Genomic DNA, 23,470 nt, shown 5'->3' with positions numbered 1-23,470 from the left:
CATGTGAAACAGCTGCGTGTACCGGTTGATGACATTAGACCTCAAAGCGTAACGATAGGCCTAACGTTAGGCCTAACGTCCAACCAGCGCATACCCTCCCTGCCCCCCCCCCCCCCCCCTCCAACTCCCTTCCCCCTGCGACACCACCAGTTCGGCTGACCCCTTAGCAACGATGACGCCGTTCCTATGGAGCCACATGACGCGTCGCAGCCAATAGGAATTTAGGTGCCGTTTTGCTGCTACAGACAACGCCGGGCTTCGCTCCATGGGACAATTAATGCTTTCGCATTAAAAACTGCCTTTAGACATGTTCGAGGCACGCATATGCATGTAGCAAACATGTTTCGAAAATGCTTGAGGTCTGTACGCAGATAACCCTGTCATCATGTCTGCAACGAACGTCTTTTTGCACGCCATATTAGCAGTCAGACTCCGACTTTAGGTTCTTAGCCTGTCGCCGATTATGCGGAGGGTAAGTTCGTCACGCCTCTCGCGCAGGTGTTGCAGTGACGTCAGAGAACGCCGAGCTCCAATTGGCTCCGATTGGGAAGATAGTGGGCAGACCTCAACGCTATAGCTGCCTCGAGGCCTACCCACTAGCCTTTCAGTCGAAGCCAATCAGAGCTCAGCATCGGTTTGACGTCACTGCAACACCTGCGCAAGAAGCAGACGAACTTGCACTCCGTACAGTTTCCAAGCCTGACAACGCACCCGCCGTTTACGTAGACGTTTCGGCGAGGTCCCGGGGTCATCGCGTCGAAGCGTCCGACGCCGAGCCGTCGTCGATGGCGTCGACGACCCTGTCCGCGTCCCCCGGAAGCCCGGACGACTTCGGGCCTCCGGGGCCGTCGACGTCGTCCAACGGCCGGGGTACCGAAGACGGGTCCGGTGGTGCCAAGCCTCGTAAGGTCCGCCGGAGTCGCACCACCTTCACCACGTTCCAGCTGCACCAACTGGAGCGGGCCTTTGAGAAGACCCAGTACCCGGATGTGTTCACCAGGGAGGAGCTGGCACTCCGGTTGGACCTGAGTGAAGCCAGGGTTCAAGTGAGCAGAACCATTTTTTGTTTTGTTTGTGTGTAACGAAAAGGTGTTAAAACTCGCCACTTCCGTCCTTTCGATGTTCCTTTTATTTTGGAATTCAGCTGTTTTTGCTTTTTTTCGGAATTATTTTTCCCAAAAAATTCTGTTTTTTTTTGTGTAAATTGGGTACAACTTAACCAATTTACACAAAAATACACCGAATCTGTGGTAAAAAATAAACCGACAAGCAGGTCACGTAACCTCATATCGTCCCGTGACATCGTGGTGTCCCGTGACGTCAAACAATCACGTAACTTAACTGTATGACGTGACGTCACACACAAGCGCAGCATGTGCCGAGTCAAACATGAAGACATGCTTACGTCTTTTTAAGTGGGAATATGTATAGTACTAGTTTTAAATTAAAAAAAATCCTTAAGAACGTCTAACGCAAAAGTGTGACATGATGAAATAATGGGAAGGATTTAATGGGTGCGTAATTATACACCCATTTCATTTCCCAGCTAAATTTGACATGCCATATTTCGCACCAAGTTTAGCAGAAAAAGAAAAGAAAAAAATCAATGCATCAACTCCATTTCTCCGTTATATAGGGTGGTTCAAGTCACTAGGCTTGATCTAAAATGGACCGTAATAATCGACGCCTGCACGTAGCCATCTAAACTTTTCGTCAAAGGTGTATTTCTCATGTCGGTTTTTTCTTGTAAAATTACAAAGCGTAGTTCTTTTTAAACTTGCCAGGGTCTACGGCGGGCGGCAACCCAGACGACCAACTCGAGTAGCGGTGTGTGTCTGGCGTTCGTATTGATAGATGGCGCCGAGAGCAGCGTCTAAAGGTGCAGCCGACCTGCGAAAGATAGCAGACGACACGCAGACGAAATCCGTTGGCAGCAAAAGCGCCTCCTTTAAGCAGACGCGTTTTTTTACTTTAAGTTTTGCTTTTATTGTCCGCATTTTTTTTTAACCGAAGGTACATTTCAAAAAGATTATATTCATTTTAATACACCACGGTGGTCGCGAGCTGTCGCGACAAGGAGGTAGCGCCATCTATCAATACGACCGTCAAACACACCCCGCTACTGGACCCCTGTCGTCTGCGTTGCTGCCCGCCGTAGACCCTGACAAGTTTCTTGGCCTTATTTGTTACAGAAAGAGAGATACGCTTTGTAATTTTACAAGAAAAAACCGACCTGTGAATTACACCTTTGACGAAAAGTTTAGATTCCTGCGTGCTGGCGTCAATTTTTACGGTCCATTTTAGATCGAGCCTGGTAACTTGGACCACCCTATATTTAGACCCGCTAGACTTCCTGGAAAAATGTAATGTTGAATTGCTGTATAATTATACGCATAGTGAGAGACTACGACGTACAGCAACGATTTATATACACCGACGAGCGGCTCTGATGTCACGTCGCTGTGATGGCGCTGCTGTCGGCGCATGCGCAGAATTTGGTTTTGTTTGTAAACGACGTGTTGGTCTATAATGGCATAACGTAATAGCCCGAGAGATGGCCCACCTAAAATCAAAGGCAAATCGGGTGAAAATTAGGAGTAGCCTAACTTTCGGTGTGCAATGAAAAAAGTAAAAATATTTTTTTTTTTGTATTTGTGATTGACAAAGCTTTGTGACCGTAAAATGGGAGGGGGGGGGGGTGATTGAACTGAAGACGACTGTACTTCCCAGTCAACAATGCTCGCTTATCTGCCGCCGTGGCTAAGCAGCGCCATTTCTGCCGAGGTCACCATTGGCCAAAACCCTGCAATTACTAGAAGTGGGCCATCTTTCGGTGTTTTTGAAACAAATAGCAAATCGTGCCAAAAATACGGGTGAGCCATCTTTCAGGGGTGGGGCATCTGTAGGATATTACGATAGGCTTAAAATATTCAAAACGCAAATAACCGCGAAGTAAAAAAAAGTTTATCAAAAACATCTGTGCCACTTCTGAATTTTAAAACAATTACGCCACTGCGGCGGTCGGGTGATACTCTTAGTTCAAAGGAGTCTGACACCTTTCCCCAATTTTTTTTTTCTTTTTTGGTCAGGCGATATATTATGGTTGTCGGAGGGCTGCCCAATTAATATTTTGCAACAGAGTCACGTATATTTTTAATAAAGCCAAAAAACACAACTGCTCGAGACCGAAACCAAAACCGGCGCACGAAGGTTGACGAAGTAAAGAAAAAAGAAAAAGTGGTAAAATATTTTTTTTTTTTTTGCGCTTAGCAGACATGTTTGGTGGGGAACCGTCTGCCGAGCAATCTCTTTGCAGTTTTGTTTGTTCCGCTAGCTGTTCTCCGTATCAAGATGCGTTGTTTCGTACATTCAAGAGTTGGAGATGAGTAGTGAGTGCCCGTGCTGAATTTCCGTGATCGGCTCCGAAAAGAATACTCCCAAGATGTTGCGTGAAAAGCTGCCTCCCATGTCCTGCGTCCGAAAAAAGTGGCATTCTGCGGCAGAGTTTTCACACGTTTTCGAAAGGTCAACGGGATCGGGTCCAATGGCTGGCTGCAATTCCTGTAGACCATTAGGGAGTTTTTGTAGACCGCGCTTCCCCTTCCGCTAAGCCCTCCGCAACGAAGCAGCCGCTACTGCGCCGGCGCGCCGATGGCCTTGACTGTAGAGTTCCGGCTAGCGTAGCTGGTCGCGGAGAGCGTTGCGGGACAGCGGAAACGATCTACGAAAACTGCCTATTTCCGGGCACCTCAGAACGCGGACGCTACCCGATGTATATGCTCCTTTGCATTTTGTGGAAAGTGATTACATTGAGTTCGCAGGTGTCAAAAAGGAAATCTCATACCATGTAGTTCAGCGACGTTTCGTCCACAAGATGTTTTTTTCAGTGATAATTGTAAAAAAAATCGAATGTAAATATCGCAAAATGTTTGACAAAAAAAAAAAAAAAAAGAAAAGCGCTCACAGGGGATAAACGCGGTTCCGTTGCGTGTAAACCAGACGTCTTTGCACTGAGCTACTGGGGGAACTCTTTCCTCAATAATAATGCAGCCGGTCAACTGTAGGTTGGAAAGTTTGCTGCTGATTTTCCTCCAGCAAAAGCACTCCCGGGTCAAAGTTTGGCAGCACCACGCACTGGCCACATTCGCACCTAGTAAAGAAACCGTACGCGTGCATATTCAACTCGAAGTACGCACTTCGTGCTTGACGTTTGCGTGAGCGATGTCTTCAGCCACGAGAAGGAGGCGACGTCTCGGCGACGTCTACGTGTAAATCGGTTTGGTGGTCGGGCGTGTCGTACGGGATGAATACCAATTCTTTTGATCGGTCCCAAATTTCTCTTTTAAAGGAACACAGAATTCGCCGGTACCGCGAACGACAGTTCTGAAGTAGAGGTCCCACGCCCGTCGTCCGCTGCCATCGCCGTCCCTGCGAGTCCCACGATACGCGAAACGACGCACGCACAGAATGCTTCCGGTTCTCTGATCAACTTTTTGTTTTTTCACTCAACGTCTTTGCAGCTTTTTGAAGCCACGAAAATGGGTTTCATATTTTTTAATATTTTTAATATCGAGTGTGTGCTTTCAATGACTAACGACTTTGATTAAATTTGGTGGTTGTGTCTAAACCTTAGAAAACGGCCCGTGACCACGAAAAAAATAGTGAGGGCGATTGAAACCGGCCAGCTCTCGATCGGCGGTTTTCGGGCGGAAAGAAACCGAATTTCGAGCCGCAAATTCTGTTCCGGGTAGTTGGGCTGTCATATGTCACGCACAACTAAAAACCTCGGCGAGCATAAATACCCTGTCAGTGTCCTTTTAAAAGGTGGGTCATGTCAAACGTTTAGGCTTCAGAAGTGTTTATTTTTCTTCCTTGGCGATTTCTGTGGCCACGCTGTGACGACGGATGGAGTTACTTTTAATGAGGAACTGCACTTTTACCGAAGCTAGCTTCTGATTTAGCCTTCAAAAGTGAAGCGTGTCACAACGGCCACGGTCGAAGAGAGTTGGCCGGCTGCCAAACGCCTGTGCCTCGAACTCCACCGGACACGCAACGCAAGCATACAAAAAAAAAAAAAGAAAAAAAGAAAAATAAAACAATAGAGAAAAAATGAAAGACGTTTACAATTTTCTGTACTGCCCAATTAGAGCGCAGCTTTTGAGGAGGAGTAGGCCAGGGTACGGAGGGGAGGGTTACCTGTGACGTAACGAGGGTAAACATTTGGCGGTAAATGGTGCAGGAAATTTTTTTGCGAAATTTAGCGGGAAATTTTTCCCGCTAAATTTAGCTGGGAAATTTTCCCGATAAATTTAGCGGGGAAAATTTTTCGCTAGTGTCCAAATCTGGCGGGAAATTGTTCCGCTATATTTAGCGAGAAAAAATTTCCGCTAAATTTAAAATTTAGCGGGAAAAATTCCCCGCTAAATTTTGCGGGAAAATTTTACGCCAAATTTAGCGGGAAATTTTCACCCTCATGACGGCACACGTGACGTCATTATGAAAAATGTCCCATAATGTAACGCGCGGTGATGGCGACCGCGACGGCGACGCCTCTCATGCCAGAAACGGGCGCCTAAGAGCTGCGCTTTAAAGGAAAAGAGGGGGGGGGGGGGGGGGTTGGAGGAGACATGACTCCGAGACACTTTGAGAAGACTTCGCCAGCTGCGAAAGCTTAGAAAACAAATCATAGAGAGTGTTCGCAATTTAACGGCGGACGCCCCGCATGGGCAGATTGCTCGCAAGTCCTCACGCGTTGCGTAGTCGCGTGGCACGGAGGACAAAGGGGTGGCCATGCTTGACGATCAACGGTTTGGTCACCTCCTTTCATCTCCCTTTTCGTGAGCGCGGCCCGTAAACCACAGGACCTCGATCGAACAGCCGCATACACCAGGGAGTTTTAGTCAGTGTTGGACAAAATACTCGATAAAAGTATTTAAGTTACTAAATACCTGCTTCATAAAGTATTTAAAATGCTAGATAAAGTTTTGTCTCTCACCGTCCCACTCGGGAAGTGTGTGGACGGCGCTTTAGACGCATCGTTTAACTACAATCCAAATTTCCTATATGGGGAGTTCACTATAAACGAAATTGGGATACGGAGACGAGTGAATTGATAACAAAGAGAACACACATAGTAGCCACGGCACTGGTCGCACCTTCGAGTATATAGTTGCGTTCAGAGGGGCAATTAACGTTGATGAACGCTTTGTTGACAATTTGAGAGGTCATCCTCCGCGTAGTTCGTTTGCTGTACTGTTCTCTGCTTATCAATGTTCGCTTACAGACAGTGTTCGCAAGAGCAATAGGTGCCGAACTGACGACCAAAAGAAAAGAAACGAAACAAACCTCCACGTTTTGCCGTAGCGGGGTCACAAAAAGTTTCTTCTTTTTGTGCCCACTTCTCACTTTCTTCTGTGTTATTTTTTTTAACACTGAAGTCTGCATTGTTGTCGGGGGTTGTTTCCCGTTCTGCGTCGCGCCTCAGTGTGGCAGTCTTTACTTCCGCAAAGCCGCCTGTTTAGTTTGAGGTTTTTTTTTGGGGGGGGGGGGGGGGGGGAACTTCTAGGAAACAAAAGGCGCCTTTGGGAAGGCGAGGGAAAAACCTTCATTGTACGAACTTTGGGGTAAAATATGAGACAATCGGCACAAACGCAACGTTTTCACAAGGTCAATCTGGGTCACCGTAGCTAATCGGAGCTAGCAACAGGATTTGGCTGCTCGAAAGAATGTTCACGTTGGCTCGTGCCACGCCCACGCCACTTCCTACCGAAAAAATCGGAAAATGGCGGAATGTCAAAAATGCATTTGAGATAATGAGTACAAGACACTCAGAAATGTAGTTAAGATACAATATCAAATACTCTCGCTCAAAAAAGAAAAGAAAATTGCAAAATACCAAGATGCTTAAAAAAAGTATTTGAAATACAGTATGTTGAGTAGAGCATTTGAGATAGGCACAAGTCTGCTTTGAGTAGACCGTTCCGATGACTCCGATAACAATACCCGATACTCCGTCGGCGCCTTCATCGTATCTTTATCGGCTATCGTTATCGGAGGGATCGTAACGATCTGCTAAAACTCACTATTACGAACTGTGCGCACCCTGCATACGCTCCTTCCCGGCGTATACGATAATGTACAACCAAAGCCACGAGCCGTCATCAGGCCCAGTCACGAACCAGTAACAAACTCTTTTGTATGCGGTCACGCACTGATGTACGCGTGTCAGAATACGTACCACGTGGTTTCTAGCCGGCTCGTGATTGGCCCTGGTTACCTGTATAGTTGTGCGTGTATGGTCTGTTCCAACGTAAGAAGGGAAATAGACGCGCCTCATGCAAAGAGGTTATAAATACTAGGAGGGGGCACGTTGCAATATGTGTGAAGCCTGGTCATAAAAAAGTTTAAAAGATGTTGTGGTCAACGTGACCGTAGATCTCTCTGGCAATTGGTGCGCGTAACATGTCACGTGCGATATGGGGGGTTGATCGTAGGAGGATTCCTTGCAGGCTTGCGCGCGCTCCGTCTGGTATTTTTTGTCAGATTGAAGGCTAGACGTGAAGCAAGCAAGCGGTTGAGGCTGGTTTAGATGAATCAGGAGCAGACGACACACCTATGCTGGTACGCGGGACGATCAGGGCAATCGCCGCAATCGCAACGGAAAAAACAAAAACCTGGCGTCGCCGGGACGCTCATTTCCTCCGGTTACGGGATGGGCGCTTGCAGCGTGGTCGGCTGACGCAATTGGACTGGCCTTTCTCCAGCGGAAGTTACCTTTCACCGGTAAGTCCTTGGCGTATTACACACACATAGTTTTACGATAACAGGAATCGATCAAGAATTCTCTCAGATTTCTGACGATCGCCGAACTGCGGAAACAATGGAATTCGGCCGTTGGTCGCGGCGGTGGCTGGACCCCATCGAAGTGGAGCGTGGTGTGCTCCGTGCACTTCCAATAGTCAATAGAACATGTACCAACCTCGAGTCAAGTTGAGCTGCTTCAATTTGCCAGGACAGAAATAAAAGGTCCCAGTGGACGACCTGTAGCGGCCGCAACGAAGATAAAAGGCCAAACGTATTGTAGTGTGATATAACATGAGAGCGATGAGAACGCACCAGCACCACGGTCCCTGTTACCCGCAACCATCAACCACGCGACGGTGACGTGCTGTGGTCACGTTGGCCCGATAAGTGAGGAGGGCAAGGAGAAAATCGAGAAAGAGGCGAGGCGTCAAGGGAGCATGGCTTGTGAAGGCTACGCGGCTGACTTCATGCCCCCTCCTACCCTTCTAGTCCCCATGGCCTCATGTAAAGCACTCTGCACAAATAGACTACGATAGTAACCGTAAAGAGTGGACATTCCCGAAGGTCCCAGTGGCCCAGATAGTGGAAGGACAGGAAGGACATCTAGCAGTCGGCAGAGGCGCTAAGTTACTTTCGGTTTGGATTAACGTTAGTTTCCGTTCCGTACTTTCACCTTTTGCTTGGCTTCGCTCGAGAAATTTTTTTTACACTTCTTTTAGATACCCACCCGTTTACATCTTCAGTTATTTTGAAGTCACCCTCTAAGGCTTATGACAACCTTGTAGCGCAGTCACATCTCTTTGTTAGAACCCAACCCAGGAAATAACGTCAACAAGAAGTGATACAAAAATAGTTTATTGTGGGCGAAATCAATGACAGGCGGACAAGCAGCGTGCTGTGTAACTACAAATGCCTGGATGCAGAAGCAGGAGAAAGCTTGCGCATTTTCACGTGATAATTTTTAGTGTGGTAATGGTGGGCTTAATTTTTTTTAGAGCGTAGCTCTTAGGGGCCCGTTTCCGGCTTCAGCGGCGTCAGCGTCGGCGTAACCGCGAGGTCACGAGACCCCCCCAAGGTCACGTGACCCCCCCGAGGTCCCGTGACCCCCCGAGGTCACGTGACCTCCACGAGGTCACGTCACCCCCCTGAGGTCACGTGACCGCCCTGAGGCCACGTGACCCCCCGAGGTCACGTGACCCCTCTGACGTTACACGACCCCCCTGAGGTCACGCGACCTCAAGGAGTCACCTATCTCTAAGTACGCTTCCATCCTCCTCCTCAAAAGCTGCGCTCTAATCCGGCGTTACAGAGCATTGTAAACGGCCCTTTCATTTTTATCAAGACATATTGAACGCGGGACCCCGGCGTCCGCGCTCATGGCTCTTCTGTTCTTACTTGTTCGGCTAGTGCAGTGGATACAAAGACAAATTTCTCGTCTTTTCACCTCCCCCAGTTCCTCGGCGCCTATTAAAAAGTTCTTTATCACCACAAGCGAGCTCCGCTGACGGTCAACGCACAGCGTTCCGTCGTGCTCACCCAATGCATTGACCTGCACCACCTGCGTCTCCTTCTGCAAACGGTGCAACCAGCGCCCATCGCCCCGATGCAAACCAGAGACGAACGCTGGGCGGTCATAGGCGGTATCGCTAGCGCGCTTGCCACACGCGAAAACTATAAACTAACGTAAACTTACTCTAGGCCCAGTCTAAAGCTCCAATGCCCATATCTTCACACCACTTCTCACTGCGTTGTAGTCACTCGGCAAATGCACGTGGTATAGACGTCCCAACACCGATACGGAAACTATATATCTCCCTTCAGGGCAACTCAGGCAACCAGAAAATGAAACAACCTTACCGCTGAAAACAGAAAACACCCCAAATGCCCTATTTACATGCTCAAGTTCTGGAACAACGATGCCAAAATGTCGCAAAGCTCCAGATGCGCCCGAGCAACCCCAACGTGCCGGCCCCCAACAAAATAATGGCGCCCGTGGGGCTGTGGCTGATGCCACGACGGCACTGGTGATGTAACGTCGGATAATTTACGTGGTTCCAATATTTCTACAAATAATATTACACTACGTGTATCAATTAAAGTTTTTCTGGGCAAATTACTAACACGGATCTCGAAATGTAACCTTTTTTTATTGACCGCAGCGGTGTCTGGCGACAGGCAGAGGCAACACTAGAAGTAATAGAGTAACTTGCTACGTGTAGGCTGGTGTAGCACACCACTACATGGAGCTCTTATTAATGTGAATGCATTAACTCTCGCATGGAGCGGAGCCGGCGGTGTAGGTAACCGCAAAAAAGCGCGCGAAAGAAATGCCCATTCTCCTATTGGCTGAGCAAAACGGCTCCTAGATAGCCATTGGTGGCCGCTTCACGAGAGCGCGCGCTCGGCCGCCAGCCGCAACGTCGGTAGTAGCGAAATGCGGCCGTCCACGCCAGTAGACAGCAGACGAACTGAGAGAGCGGAAGAACGACATTCATGCTTTCGCATCCACAACTCATAAGAAGTGCTTAGGCGTCCTAGCACTTTTTCTTTAGGCTTAAAAGACGAAAACTTTACAATAAACGGACGGCACTTGTCGGCGGTGAAAACACGACCAAACCTATGTGCACGGACAACACTTTTTAAAAAAAAAAGTGTCAAGCTGAAGCTTGTTTTTGATTTTTCGGCTGCGAAAGGCCCCCAAGTGTCCATTCTTTACGTTTACTATGTATTACTCTATGCTTTTCACCCCGAATAAATGGATGGATGGATGGGTGCTAATGGCTGCCTCCTTTATAACAAGCGGTAGCTTGCGCCACCTATCCTAGAAACCAAAAAGCATCGGGGATTTCCTTCTCTCCATTCGTCTCCTCTCCAGCTTGGGTTGCCAAAGGCATGGTAGCGCTTTCTAGACGAGGACAAAAGAAAGAAAGACAAGACAGACACTTGCAGCGTTCGTGTCTGTCTTGTCTTTCTTTTGTCCTCGTCTAAAAAGCGCTACCATGCCTTTGGCAACCCAAGACCAATACCAACTAGTTCAGCATTCAGCATCCCCTCCAGCGTTCGCTCTTTCACAGTGTAGAGAGTAGAGGGAGTAGTGGAAGAGGCCCGTCCCGCTATTCTTAACCCGTAAGAGACTATCGTCGGCCTTAAAACCGTCAGCACGCTGCTCGTCTGAGACCGTCCAGCACCGCTCCCGAAGTTGGACTTATAAGCGGCCAATTTCCCTATTAAGAATGCAGTCAAAGATCGATGACACGTCCCTCTATCCGCGCCTTGGGAGCAGACACCTTTAGGGCGCCGTCGGACGGCGTTTTCGAACAACAATAATTGCCGTATTACGTCTTGTAAGGTAAAAAAAAAAAAAGAAAATCGACGTTTTCGTGAAAAATGTAAGGCACAAGGTGCCTAAAATGAACGATACTAGTAACGTTCGGAAGACTCCACGCAATTAACTTTGTTTATTGGTCAAATTCTATGGAGGTAGTGGGGAACACCTAAGAACCGGTAACTTTCTTTATCGACTAAAGCCCCACAGACGATGTGCACTCAAAAACAAGCTTCTACAAAAATCACTCTTGAGCGCGTCCTTTCAGAAACGCAGGACATGATTTATTACGTTAATTCGTGATTGGTTCCTGGGCGTCTATTCACCACGGTGTGGTAAATAAAACAGGAATTTTACAAAAGTTCCGTGCAACAAAAAAGAAAAAAAAAGAAGAAGGAAAACCTATTGATATTAAACGCACGCTTTCAATTTTTAAATTCGGTTGAAACCCGCTTAAAAACATACACAAAAAAGAGTTTATCGCGAAAAAAAAAAAAAAAAAAAAAAAAAAAAAACTTTAACGGACTCTGTCTTACTGAATACTCGAGATCCACGCAGTTAATGCGATTTTCGTTACGGCGGCAAAGGAAACAAATAAATAAAGAAAAAATCCCGAGAGCCGCATAATTTTTTTTTCGTATAATTAATAACAAACCCACTTCCGCGGAATCCGCAGAAGAAGATCCTCCTTTCTCATAAAGAAGCCAAAAAATAAACACCAAAACCTCAGTGCTGGATAACACACAGGTAGTAAAAGCAGAGCGGACGACAGAGGGCGGCACATTTGAGCGTTATTGCAGTAAATAGCCCACTTAGCTGCTTTCAAAGCCGGCCCCCGTTCAGGCGGGAACTTAACTAATCACCATTTTCCCCTGGCCGCGTCTCCCTTAATAACCAAACGCCATTTCCCTTCGTGAGCGGCAGCGCAAATTGAGTTTTCATAACCTCGACTGCCGAGATTTTCTCGTTTTCCTTCTCCGCGCCGAAAGACGGTAGCCGGCGCCATTTCACGCCCTGGCGGCGGAAAAAGCAGAAAGAAACGGGACAGCGCTCCCGCCGACAGCCTTCGTTTCGTTCCAAGCTACCCCCTCCCCTTTTTCCCGTTTCCATAAGTAAGTTTTCATATATACGTTTTATGAACCCGTCACTCACGCCACACTCTATAGCAGAACCTGCAAAAAGAAAGTCCACCCGAAACCTGCAATAACTCGGTTCCTAAACGGGCAGGTACCCAGCGCCACTATCGTGTAGTGGTGGGAACTGACAACGCATAAAGCCTCATTGGAAGCGATGCTAGGGCTTAATTTGGTTTGCCGTTCTCGTAACTCCGCTCAAAATGAGTTTTTGAGAGGCGGGGGGATGTATTGGGCGAGGGGGGCTGGGTGAGAAGGAGCCCCGCCCGAGTGGAAGCATTAGCGCGCTTCCGGTGTGACGTAATTTCCGGTAAGGGCAAATATGAGCGAACCTGGCGGCGAGGAGGTCGATGATGACGGCGGGGAGGCAAAGGGCTCCTTTATAAGTTATAACGGACGCGTTCGAGGATGCGGGGAGGAAATGGAATATCTGATTTGCTCTCTTCGCCCGCTGCATCGGAACTCGACATTTAGCGCGCGACGTGCACAAAGCGAGTTTTTGATTTGATTATCCGACGAGCGGGCAGATTCTCAGGGGGAAGCGAAACGGTCGCTGCGCTATACGCGGCTTGCACGTGACGTCGTCCCAAGAGCGCTCCGATGGCCACCAGAGAAGAGGGGAAGAAGGAGCTCCCCTTTTACCAGGATCCAGTTTTGTGTCTCCCGGATTTTCACAGACGTCGCTATTCTCGTCCCAGAAGATTATGGAAGCTTAACCCGCCATTCAAAATTCTTACAAAAGCAGCTTCCTTCTCTCCCTTTTACGGGGTGATCAAAGGTACGCGATGTGACGTTAGTGCAAACCATGTATAGCGTCGATTCGGCATTCGCACGAATCTCACCAGCGCGGACGCTAAACGGGTTTTCTTCCAGCGTTCGATGCACTGCGAACTCCCAAGTTACTGGGTCAGTAACGATGTTGTTGCCTCTACGCGGCGTCAACTGTTTTACGCTACGTTGACAACTCAAGCGTAGCTTCCACGGTACTTCAACGACGTCGGAGCAACATAGTTGCGCGAGCCAACACAACACCTCCTAGAAAGCAAGGCCGTTGTGCTCCTCTGGTGACGTCACGGGCGTTGGCTGACGGTCGCCGCGGTACTGTACGCAAGTGAGCGAATCATGCGTGCATTTGCCCTTGTACGAACGAGTTTTAGTGGACGAAAACACACTTTTCGTGAGCTTGAAGTCTATCTTTGAACAACGTTTGGGCTCGTGAACATATCTTATTGCGCAGAAGGTGATCAAGCGCCTCGTGGTACGGCGGAAAAGAAAAACTACTAGCGTGGTCGAAGCATCGTATGAACGACGTTGGATAGTCAAAACTCGTTTTATTAATATAAAAATGAAAGCCGTTTACAACTCCCTGTAACGCCGAATTAGAGCGCAGCTCTTGAGGAGGAGGAGGGAAGGGTACTGGGGGGTGGCTTCAAGTGACCTCGGGGGGCGGGGGGGTCACGTGACCTTGGGGGTCACGTGACCTTGTGGGAGTCACGTGACCTTGGGGCGTCACGTGACGTCGGGGGGTCACGTGACCTGGGGCCACGTGACGATACCGATGACGTCATCAGTAGCGTCACTGATGACGCCATCAGTGATGATGATGACGATGCGGATGCCGGTGACGTCATCAGTGACGTCACTAATGACGTCATCAGTGATGATGACGATGACGATGCGGATGCCGGTGACGTCATCAGTGACGTCACTGACGACGTCATCAGTGCCTATGACGTCAACGGGGGGTCACGTGACCTCGGGGGGTATCCCCAGGTCACGTGACCCCAGGGGGGGTCACGACCTGGGTAACCATCGTGACCCTCGTGAGGGTAACCCTAGTAACCCTTGTGAGGGCAACTCTCGTGACCCTCGTAAGGGTAACTCTCATAACCCTCGTGACCCTCGTGAGGGTAACTAACCCTCGTAACCCTCGTGAGGGTTACGAGGGTGAGTAACCCTCGTGAGGGTAACTCTCATAACCCTCGTGACCCTCGTGAGGGTAACCCTCGTGAAGGTTACCCTCACGAGGGTTACTAACCCTCGTAACCCTCAAAAGGGTTACCTTCACGAGGGTTACCCTCACGAGGGTTACTAACCCTCGTAACCCTCGTGAGGGTTACAAGGGTAAGTAACCCTCGTGAGGGTAACCCTCGTGAAGGTAACCCTTTTGAGGGTAACTAACCCTCGTAACCCTCGTGAGGGTTACGAGGGTAAGTAACCCTCGTGGCCCTCGTGATCCTCGTGAGGGTAACCCTCATGAGATTAACCCTCGTAACCCTCGTAACCCTCACGAGGGTTACGAGGGTTGCGGTTACGCCGACGCCGACGGCGACGCCGCTCAAGCCGGGAACGGGCCCCTAAGAGCTGCGCTCTAAAACGAGTATAAACGGCACGCAGTACTATTATACTTTGTAATATGATTGTCATCATTCGTAAATCAGAAAAAAAAAAACGCAAGACAAAAATGCCAACATCATGTTTTCTCGAGAGAGGTATGAGTTGTTTGTTTAAACCTTAATATGGTGGGATTATCGCTGCAAATGGTGGACTTAGTTTATCGTGACATTGACCCAAACTGAAGCAGAAGAAAAATACTTTTACACCGGCAGAAAAAATAAACAGGGACAAACATTTCTAACTAAGCTAAACGATATAATTGAACCACCTTTATATACAGATCCACTGCGCGGCAGAACTGATCAATGGTAAGTGTATTATATTGCGATACGCTTTTCGTCTACACCCGAGACGATACAGTAAGGGTATACACTTCCACTAGCTCGCCAGCGCACTGTATGCATATTCGAAGACTTGGTGTCCCCTAACAACGGTACAGTGAAACCCGTTTATAACGAACAGCAGGAAACGCTACGATCAGTTCGATATAGCAAGTAATTCGATATAGCAAAAAACATTTACAACGAACTTCCACGATGCATTCGTTGTAAAACGAGAGTGCAGAGTTTTTTTTTTTTTTTTAGCTTATCTTTTCTTTTCAATCGCTTCTCTTTGTGGGCAACCGTCATAAGATGAAAAGTTTTTTTTTCTGTGCGTGCGTGCAGGGTGTATTTTTAAGCTTTCTCCCCTTCTGAATCTTTTCTTCGCTCAGTTGTTTTCGTAACTTGAGCTTTTGGAATTATCTTTCTTACCTATTTGTTTTTCTTTTCTTTTTGGGGGGGGGGGGGGGGGGGAGGGGCAGGCTAGAAGACGTTTGCTTGTGCGCTTTTGGAAGCCTTCCCGGTTCCCGGCCCGGGAAGGGGGGGGGGGGGGGGGGGGGGGGAGTTCGATATAGCCAATGTGGTGTTCGTTATAAAAAGTACTCATTTATTTTTCATATATTTTATTTCTGAGCTTCAATAGTCTTATTTATAAAAAAAAAAAGCATGAGTAAAACGGGTCTGTTGCGCCACAACACAAACTTCACAGGAATACGTCTGCTTCGTCACCCTCGCGCAACAGCTAAAATAGCACTCTGGATGCTGCAACCGCACTTGTCACCTGTGATGCACTTGTTGCACTACTTGTGGCACTTTATGGGCTTCGATACAGTTCGTTTCACAACACTGTTTATGTGTAGGAGGAGCAAGCAAAATAGACATAAATTGAAGAACGCTTAAGTTGTACGTCAGATCTTTATCATAGCGCTGACAAAAAACTGTCGATGTTTTGCTCTCAAATACTTGGTGTGCATCATATATAATGCTAAGTGTTAGAGTTAACTTGTAAAGTGTATCTAAACAGCAATACTGATAAACAAATGTAAACTTAAACATAGTAATTTAAGTCTCACAGCATCAAGCAATCACATGGGAAACTGGAGTAGTAAATGGGGTATTTTTCATCTTAAAAAATACCTCTCAGGTATCTATAGCGCGTATTCCACAAGGCTTGTGCAATCAAATAATATATCAGACAAGCACATGCGCACAACCAAACGACATATAGGCACAACCAAACAACTATATATTTCAACCGCGTCTCACAGCAGCGGCATCCATTTGCTTCATCTTTGAGTTCGGGTCTTCCCGCGTGGTGTGCACTGTTGACAAGTTGATCGGGCACGCCGGGAACTTCGATAGAACTTTTCCAGTATACGGATGGTCAAACGATGAAGTCGACGACGTGCGAATTCTCCCGGAGCATTTCAGCGTCCGTAAAGTGAAGCTCGCACACATATCGCACACATAGAAAATAAAAGCGCACTCGTGTAAACAACGGGTGAACAGCGAACAGACGAGGAAAAGCAGTGTGCTTCAGTCACTGAACAAACTCGGAAGTCTTTGATAACTATAGTGAAACGCAATAACCGTGCGCCAAAGAAAGAGTCAAACCTGCAAAGCAAACGACATTACGTGCCTTGGCCTCGGTAAGGACAAAGCAGGACATGCTTATCGAATCTCGAAACGTTAAAATATTCACCAGCCACTCGAAATTGTGCTTTCACTCTTTTGTGACTACATTTCTAGTTCCTCTGCGTTCTACTAGAGCAAATGATGACTCGAAAAAATAAGGGTGTTCTCACCTTGGGTGACTCGAGATGGCAAGGTTTTCTAGCGGGATCGTTCGTGTCCAAGCATCACGAAAGTTACCCTCGTTCGGGAATCTGGACACCGTCACCCTGGGGCCTCCGCTGTAACTGGACCTCGGCATCGAGGGACGCAACATTTCAACAGCATCGGTATGCCGTTGAAGACGATGAAGGCAAACAAACGCGCACGCTTGACACGAAGGCGCTGTTAAAACAATGAGCTAAAACACTAACACAAAAAAAAGGAAAGAAAAACAAACAGTGCGCTGTTTTTTATTCGGTGTTGAGCCGTGACGCATGCGCGATCGGCAGCCAGATCGGCATCCCAACATGGCGCGAACGCGTAACTCTCCGGGGGGAAGGGTTGGTGTGTTGCGTCGAAGTCGACATCTCGGGCAATTTGGGCCCCCGGCCGTCAGCTCTGATGTAGCATGACGTCGTCTCTCCGAGCGCTCCGGCTTTGTATTCTAGGAGGTGCTGTTGGCCAACAGTATACCTACAATGAGTAAAGCCTGTAAATTACCTCCACTTTCTCCTTCGTCATAGTAGGATGGCCTCAACTTGGCCATAGACCCCCTCAAAAGTGCACGGGATCTATTGGCTGCTACGCCAGTTTTCCCGGTACACCATTGCCTGTGCACATACTCTGAAGATGTATTGGTCACGAGGGCTGCGTCAGAGTTCGGCGCGGAATCGGATCCACTGACAAACCTCGGGAACGATGAATGGATGAATGGATGTAAATGGTTGTACCGTTTGTAACGGGCGGTAGCTTGCGCCACCTATCCTATACGAAAAATGGAGACTGCCAGTGTTGCTTGATTGGGCCCGATCCCAACGCCGAGTTTTCTTCGGCGCATTTCAAGATCTGATGCTTGCCTCTATAAATAAGGGTCCTTGGTCGCGGGGCGATCGCTGTTCGGAGGTCTCCAGATCAACGGGAAGGGTCTTAAAAATCCCTTTTTAACGTTAATTTTCGTTCGAGTTCAGCAGTTTTCCATCGTGTCGTCTAGAAACTTTTCCGTTACATTTAGAGGGGAAACTTGAATGAGTGTGTTGAAGATACGAAGAGACAGGTGATTTAGTTGGTGTTTGAGAACCGAGTCGTCCGATATTTGAGACGACACATATATCAAGTAGGCTATAAATAGGCGCCGCTTTTGAATCGATATGTTGTGCGGCCAGAACGTTCTTGCCGCACAGTCACAAACAAATAAACAGACGATACATTTTTGTGGGTGGCGGCCCTATATCGACTGACCCTCGATGCCTTGGAGCAAATGCGCTGTTGAAGAGGCACTCCGGCGACTTCTTTAGCCACCTTAACTAGCTATATTTGCGGATTCATCGGCATTTACTCTTGTCGGTATGCCATTAAGTATCTCGAAATTCAGAATAGCTTTTGTGCCGCTACGTCAGCGCCGTGACGTCAGGTAAAAGCAGGCCTTGTAAGTCGAGCAGGCAGTCCAAAAGTAAACCATGCCGAGCATTTTTTTTTTCGTGATGCCGCGCGGGTGCTGGAGGGAGCTTCCAAAGCATTCATTTGAGGCCATGAAACTGCTCGTTATCAGTTGAGAACGAAGCATATACAGTTCTCTGCTTTCTGCTGACGTCACATGTTCATAGAGGTCAGTAGAGACTTTCACTTTGAAAATGGCGGTGAGGATCAAAATTGTGAATTCATTAACTTAACGAAAAATTATTTTGGCCCAATATCTGGGTTATATTTCAGAGAAGTTTGTTGTTGTCTTTAGCAAATTTTCAGAAAAATCGGGGACTATGAAGAAAAGGTTGAAGCACCCTTTAAAAAAGGACCTTTATTCCTTAATGATTTTTTGAAGATGATTCCTCGATCCATCTGCTGTTTTAAAGAGTGCCCTGATGCCTTGATTGTGCCTTGGTGCACATGCGATTTTGAAGAGTGTACATTGATGCATTGATGGTGTTTTAATGCACATGCCTTTTTGAAGAGTGACGATCGAGATCTTGGTCATTTTATATATCATACCGCCCGGCCTTTTTTCGTTTTATTTCTGCGAAGTGCACGCGCTCTCATCTTCCGGCAGGGGTACGTAGCTTTAACTAGTGCTTCAATGCAATATTATCGCTCAAAGTGCCTGATATGTTGTATAGGGGGCGCACGCTACAGACACTTAAATACAACAGAACCTGTCTCTACCCTGAGTAATTCAGGCAATCCTAGACCCTGATCTCTCGCCTCCACTAGACGAACTTCGATTTGTACAGTTAGCGCATGACATCCAGAAAATTGCTCAACAGACCCCCAAAATACTAGAGACAAGAACAAGAGAAGAACGCTTAATGCCAAACTTAGAAGACAGAGGATCAAGTAGATACACACAGAATGAAACAAATATATATATATAAAAAAACAGCAAAAGAACCGTCAAACACTTCTCTTCCCTCGCTTCCATCGAACCGAGCAGACGATCTTTGCCGAAGCAGACGACGGGGAGGGAAAAGCAGACAAGAGAACCAAAAGTGGCGGAACAGGGAGGACTGGACACAGCGTGTTTCTCCTCAGTGGCTACCATCCAGCATAACACTAAAGAAAGGAGAGGCCGGACGACAAATGAAGCGTTTAACGCGGCTCGCTCGGGGCACTAACAGAAAGAACTTTGTCCTATGCCCAGTTTCGGCATTGTCTTAGCAAACAGAGAAAACTGCCGCCTCAGTGAGCCAGTCAGAGTGTCCGAAGGAAGCACGTGACATCGAACTAGAGCGCCTCGATTCGAGAGGAAACCCAGCTGCTCGATCTCCATGGTTTAAGTTGCCGGTCAATGGGCTTTCCGACTAAAGATAGCAAGCTTTGCCAACACGTGGTTGACTCCTTTGCTCTGATTGGCTGACGAAAAGCCGTAGCTTTCCTCCTTTACCATAAGCTGTGCCGGAACGGAGTGTAGCAGCCAAGGAGTCGCGGCTGTTGTCTTTTCTGTGTAGTGACTTCATCCCTGCTCTTGAGTGCTCCGTCGACCCGTTGCTTTTGGTTCGTTGGGGACATCGGAGGGGTGGTGTTGCGGGATCGATGTCCTTGCTGAGCACGTAGCGAGTTATGAAATCAGTTATACGCGCACACACTTTCGAGATGTTGGTGCCGTCGGAAGCGTCGAAATGGAGGGAAACTTGCGGGCCTTGATGCTGAGCACAACTTTGATTTTCAGCATTCGGTATAATAACGTGCGGGCTTTCTTTTCAACTCAGTAAATGCACTAAATAAATAAAGTATATGATACTATATATAGTTATTTTACTTAGCGATGCTTCGAAAACTGACGTTCTAACCATAAAAACCAATGCTGCATTTTTTTTTTAGTTTTGCGTTGCATTAAGAGACATTCCTTGACGTCCCTAAAATTAGATTTTAGCTCACGGAAGTGAGAAATGCACACGAAGGCGCCTTGACACTTTAAATTGGATACAAGGTGCTTTTAAACTTTAAATTGAATGCAAAACAATCATCTAAGGTATAAAAAGGTCAGGTAGCCTGAGTATGTTAAGATGCGTGAACGAGCCGCAAGAACTGCATTAGGCACAGCTGAAATCCGCACTTGTTTTGGGTATGGAATACAAGTTTGGCTATTAAGACTTCTTTGCAGGAGCACGAAAAAGCATGGATGGATGGATGGATGGATGAATACGGCTGAGCCCTTTGGATCGGGCGGTAGCTTACGCCACCTAGCCATTTTGTTTTACCATTTAAGCTTAGAATATTTAAATGTGAAATCTATATTCACTCCGCAGTGCGGAGTGAATATAGATTTCGGCGGTTGGCGCCACCTATACACCAACTCAACTCTCCGACGTCACGTCGCTGCGGTGGCGCTGCTGTCGACATTGCGCATGCGCAGACGCATCAAGCGAATCTGGTCTTTCTGTGCAGGCGCAGGGTAAAAAGAAAGACCGCGTTGGCTCGGATTTGTACCGTACTCATTACTTTGGGGGTTTAATTTTGTAATAATTCAATTGCATTTATTACGAAATAATCACAGAAGTAATTTGATCACTTTTGAAAGTGCTTAAATTACTTGTAACAGTTGCTATTTCTTTTTCTTTCCTTTGGCGCGCTTTGTTTATGTAAGTTTTCTCCCAAGGGGATTGTCCAACCACGGCTCCGACAAGAGGGTGCTTTTTTTTTTTTAAATTACTGGATTGAGAAGATAAGTAGTTTCTAATTCAGCAATTCTTATCCAAAAATGGACTGTACGATAGGACCCTTTTCAAACCGACAAAAACTTCTGTCGTTCCGAAAGTCTGAAGTAATCGGAAAAAAGTAACGGCTGCTTTTTCAATTAAGTAACGCCCAATTACTTCTATTCTCGACTCATAAAGTAATATTATTGAATGCTTTTTAGTCCAGAGTAATTGTGATTGTAATTAATTTTTTTTAGTAATGTGTACAAGACTGGTTGGCCTTCAGCCCTAAGCTGGCAGAGCAGTGAAAACTACGTTCTCGTTGGACCAGTCATAGCTTTCCCTTTGACCACGTGATAACGCTCCCGCCCAAACCCACGCGCAGAGAGGGGAACCAAGTGATGAAGGGGAGGCGGTTGATTGGGACCGACGAGCGCGTACTACACTCTCAGCTTAAAGGAGCTGTGCAACGATATTCAATTGGAATGTTTTTCTCTCTACACGAGCTTACTGGCACAGCTGGGACTCAAGGATACTCACGCGCAACGCCATTGGCCAAGAAACTCCTTTGTTGCGGTGTAATTTCAAGGACAAAAGAGGTCATTTTCATTCAATCTCTCCTTTGCAAAATTTGATGACGTAACTCGGGGATCGCAGTACACCCAAGTGACGATATTTGAATGCGGTTCATAGATTGGACCCGAGCATTGCGTGGGCACTCGACTTGGGCTCGTGACAATTGCTAGCTCGAGAAGCATTCGGGTTGTGACCCGTGTCCAATCGCTGCAACGACGACAACAGCCGAGTCATAACAATGTCTGGAACTCAGCGCGTGTCCTGTGCTTTGCCAACCCCAGCGCGTGGCTATGATCAACACTGGCGGCATATAATCGGCTCCAGATCACGTGGCCGCTTGTTCTGGCTGCGAGTTGAGGGGGTGAACGCTGCTCGTTTTTCTTAAATTTTTTTCTGGGACTTCTATTGCGTGGGGTGAAAAACGAACGCGTGTTTCATAGGTCATTAACGTTAGGGATCCGTTTTAAGCGGTATTTGTGCACAGTACAAAAATTGTTGCACTGCTCCTTTAATTAAGGGTGAACGGGATATAGCCAGTGTTTGTACTAGCAACGACTGATCTGGCCAAGTAGCACGAAGTGGGCTCTAAAATAGAGAGGGGGGGACGTGAGTTCCACTTGGGCAGCCCACTTGGGTTCCACGTCGGTTTTGCGAGTCGGGCCAAAGTGGGGCCCTCTTGGGCAGCCCACCTGGCAGCCCAAGTGACATTTGTGGGGAAATGGCGCGTGCCTTGTTTTCATGCTGACCACCGAACAAACGACTTGGGCAACTCCTTCCGTGCCTTTCAGGTCTGGTTCCAGAACAGGCGGGCCAAGTGGAGAAAGCGTGAGAAGGCCCTCGGCCGCGACAGCCCGCCGCCTCCACCTCCCCCCCTGGGATGCCCCGGATCAGAGAGCAGGGGTCACGGCTCCTGCCTGGCACCTTTCCTGGGACACCCAGCCGACATCTTCGCCGCCTCCGGACCCTTCGGTTCCGCCGGTGACCCCTTCTGGGCGACCCCGCAGTCGGCCCTGGTGGCGGCCACGCTGGGGTCCTGGACACCGAAACTGTACATGTTGCCAGCCCCGTTCCCGGCTGCGGGACCCTGCCCCTTGTTCGACCCGGGTGCGAACCACAAGAGGGTCGGAGCGGGACAGAAGTCTCCTTCCACGTCCGGGTCGTCTTCTAGTCTTGATCTTCTGAGGATCAAGGCGAAGGAGCACGCCGCGAAGCGGACGACGTCGAGGTCTTGTTCGCCGGAGGAAAGGCCGGAGTCTTCTTGACTCGGCGGACTTTGTGTGTAGGATGACGGGGAAACGTTGAGTGGCGTGATGGTGTGGAGCTCTGTGCGTATGACTTGCATGACTGGGCCGTCATGCAAGGAAGAAATATGCCTCAAACACTGTCTGCGGACTTTCTTTTGTAATATTCACGAGTATCGTGACTGTGGCTTTAGGAAGCCTCACTGTCATTTTACCTACAAGTGCGTGACCTGTGTTATCAAACTCATGACATCACAATGCACGCCCAGTGTGACATACACTAAATAAAACCCAGTGAGTTTGTTTTTCTGAAAAACACGAGACGACGAACCACGGTGAACAATAGAAGGATCACAGCTAATGACCAAGCTCCAAATACGATTAGATCAATCATGCGACGCGCCTTTGATTGGCTTATTCGTGCTCATTGCTGTTGCGCAGCAATTTTTTTCGTCTAATCAGATTTTGAGCTTTATCATGAGCAAAGTTCTTTCAATTTTCGCCGTGATTGGCTGTTTTTTTTTTACCTACAGGAGTGTGAACTTATACTTTGTTTAGTCTGTAGGGTTAGCTGAGATTCGGAGCCTGTATTAAAAATGACTGTCGGTATCTTTAGCAAGTTGTACCTATTGGAAGCATACCTGAAATATCCTGGGTTTGAAACTATCGCAAGTAGAGTGAAGAACTATGGTTTCATTTTCCTCTTTTTATT

General features: G+C 47.7%; 1 protein-coding gene across 1 annotated transcript; it reads left to right on the top strand.

The window, feature by feature from the left end:
• Positions 1–785: 785 nt before the first annotated feature.
• On the top strand, positions 786–22,779 carry LOC8025637 (retinal homeobox protein Rx3-like). Its single transcript, XM_029973103.2, has 2 exons — positions 786–1,046; positions 22,306–22,779. The coding sequence occupies exons 1-2, from the start codon at positions 786–788 to the stop codon at positions 22,777–22,779; spliced, it is 735 nt and encodes a 244-aa protein (XP_029828963.2).
• Positions 22,780–23,470: the final 691 nt, after the last annotated feature.

Source organism: Ixodes scapularis, unplaced genomic scaffold (assembly GCF_016920785.2).
Source record: "Ixodes scapularis isolate PalLabHiFi unplaced genomic scaffold, ASM1692078v2 PGA_scaffold11__112_contigs__length_91849675, whole genome shotgun sequence".
NCBI lineage: Eukaryota > Metazoa > Arthropoda > Arachnida > Ixodida > Ixodidae > Ixodes > Ixodes scapularis.
Note: the sequence above shows the minus strand (reverse complement) of the source record. Positions and strands in the feature narration are given on the sequence as shown.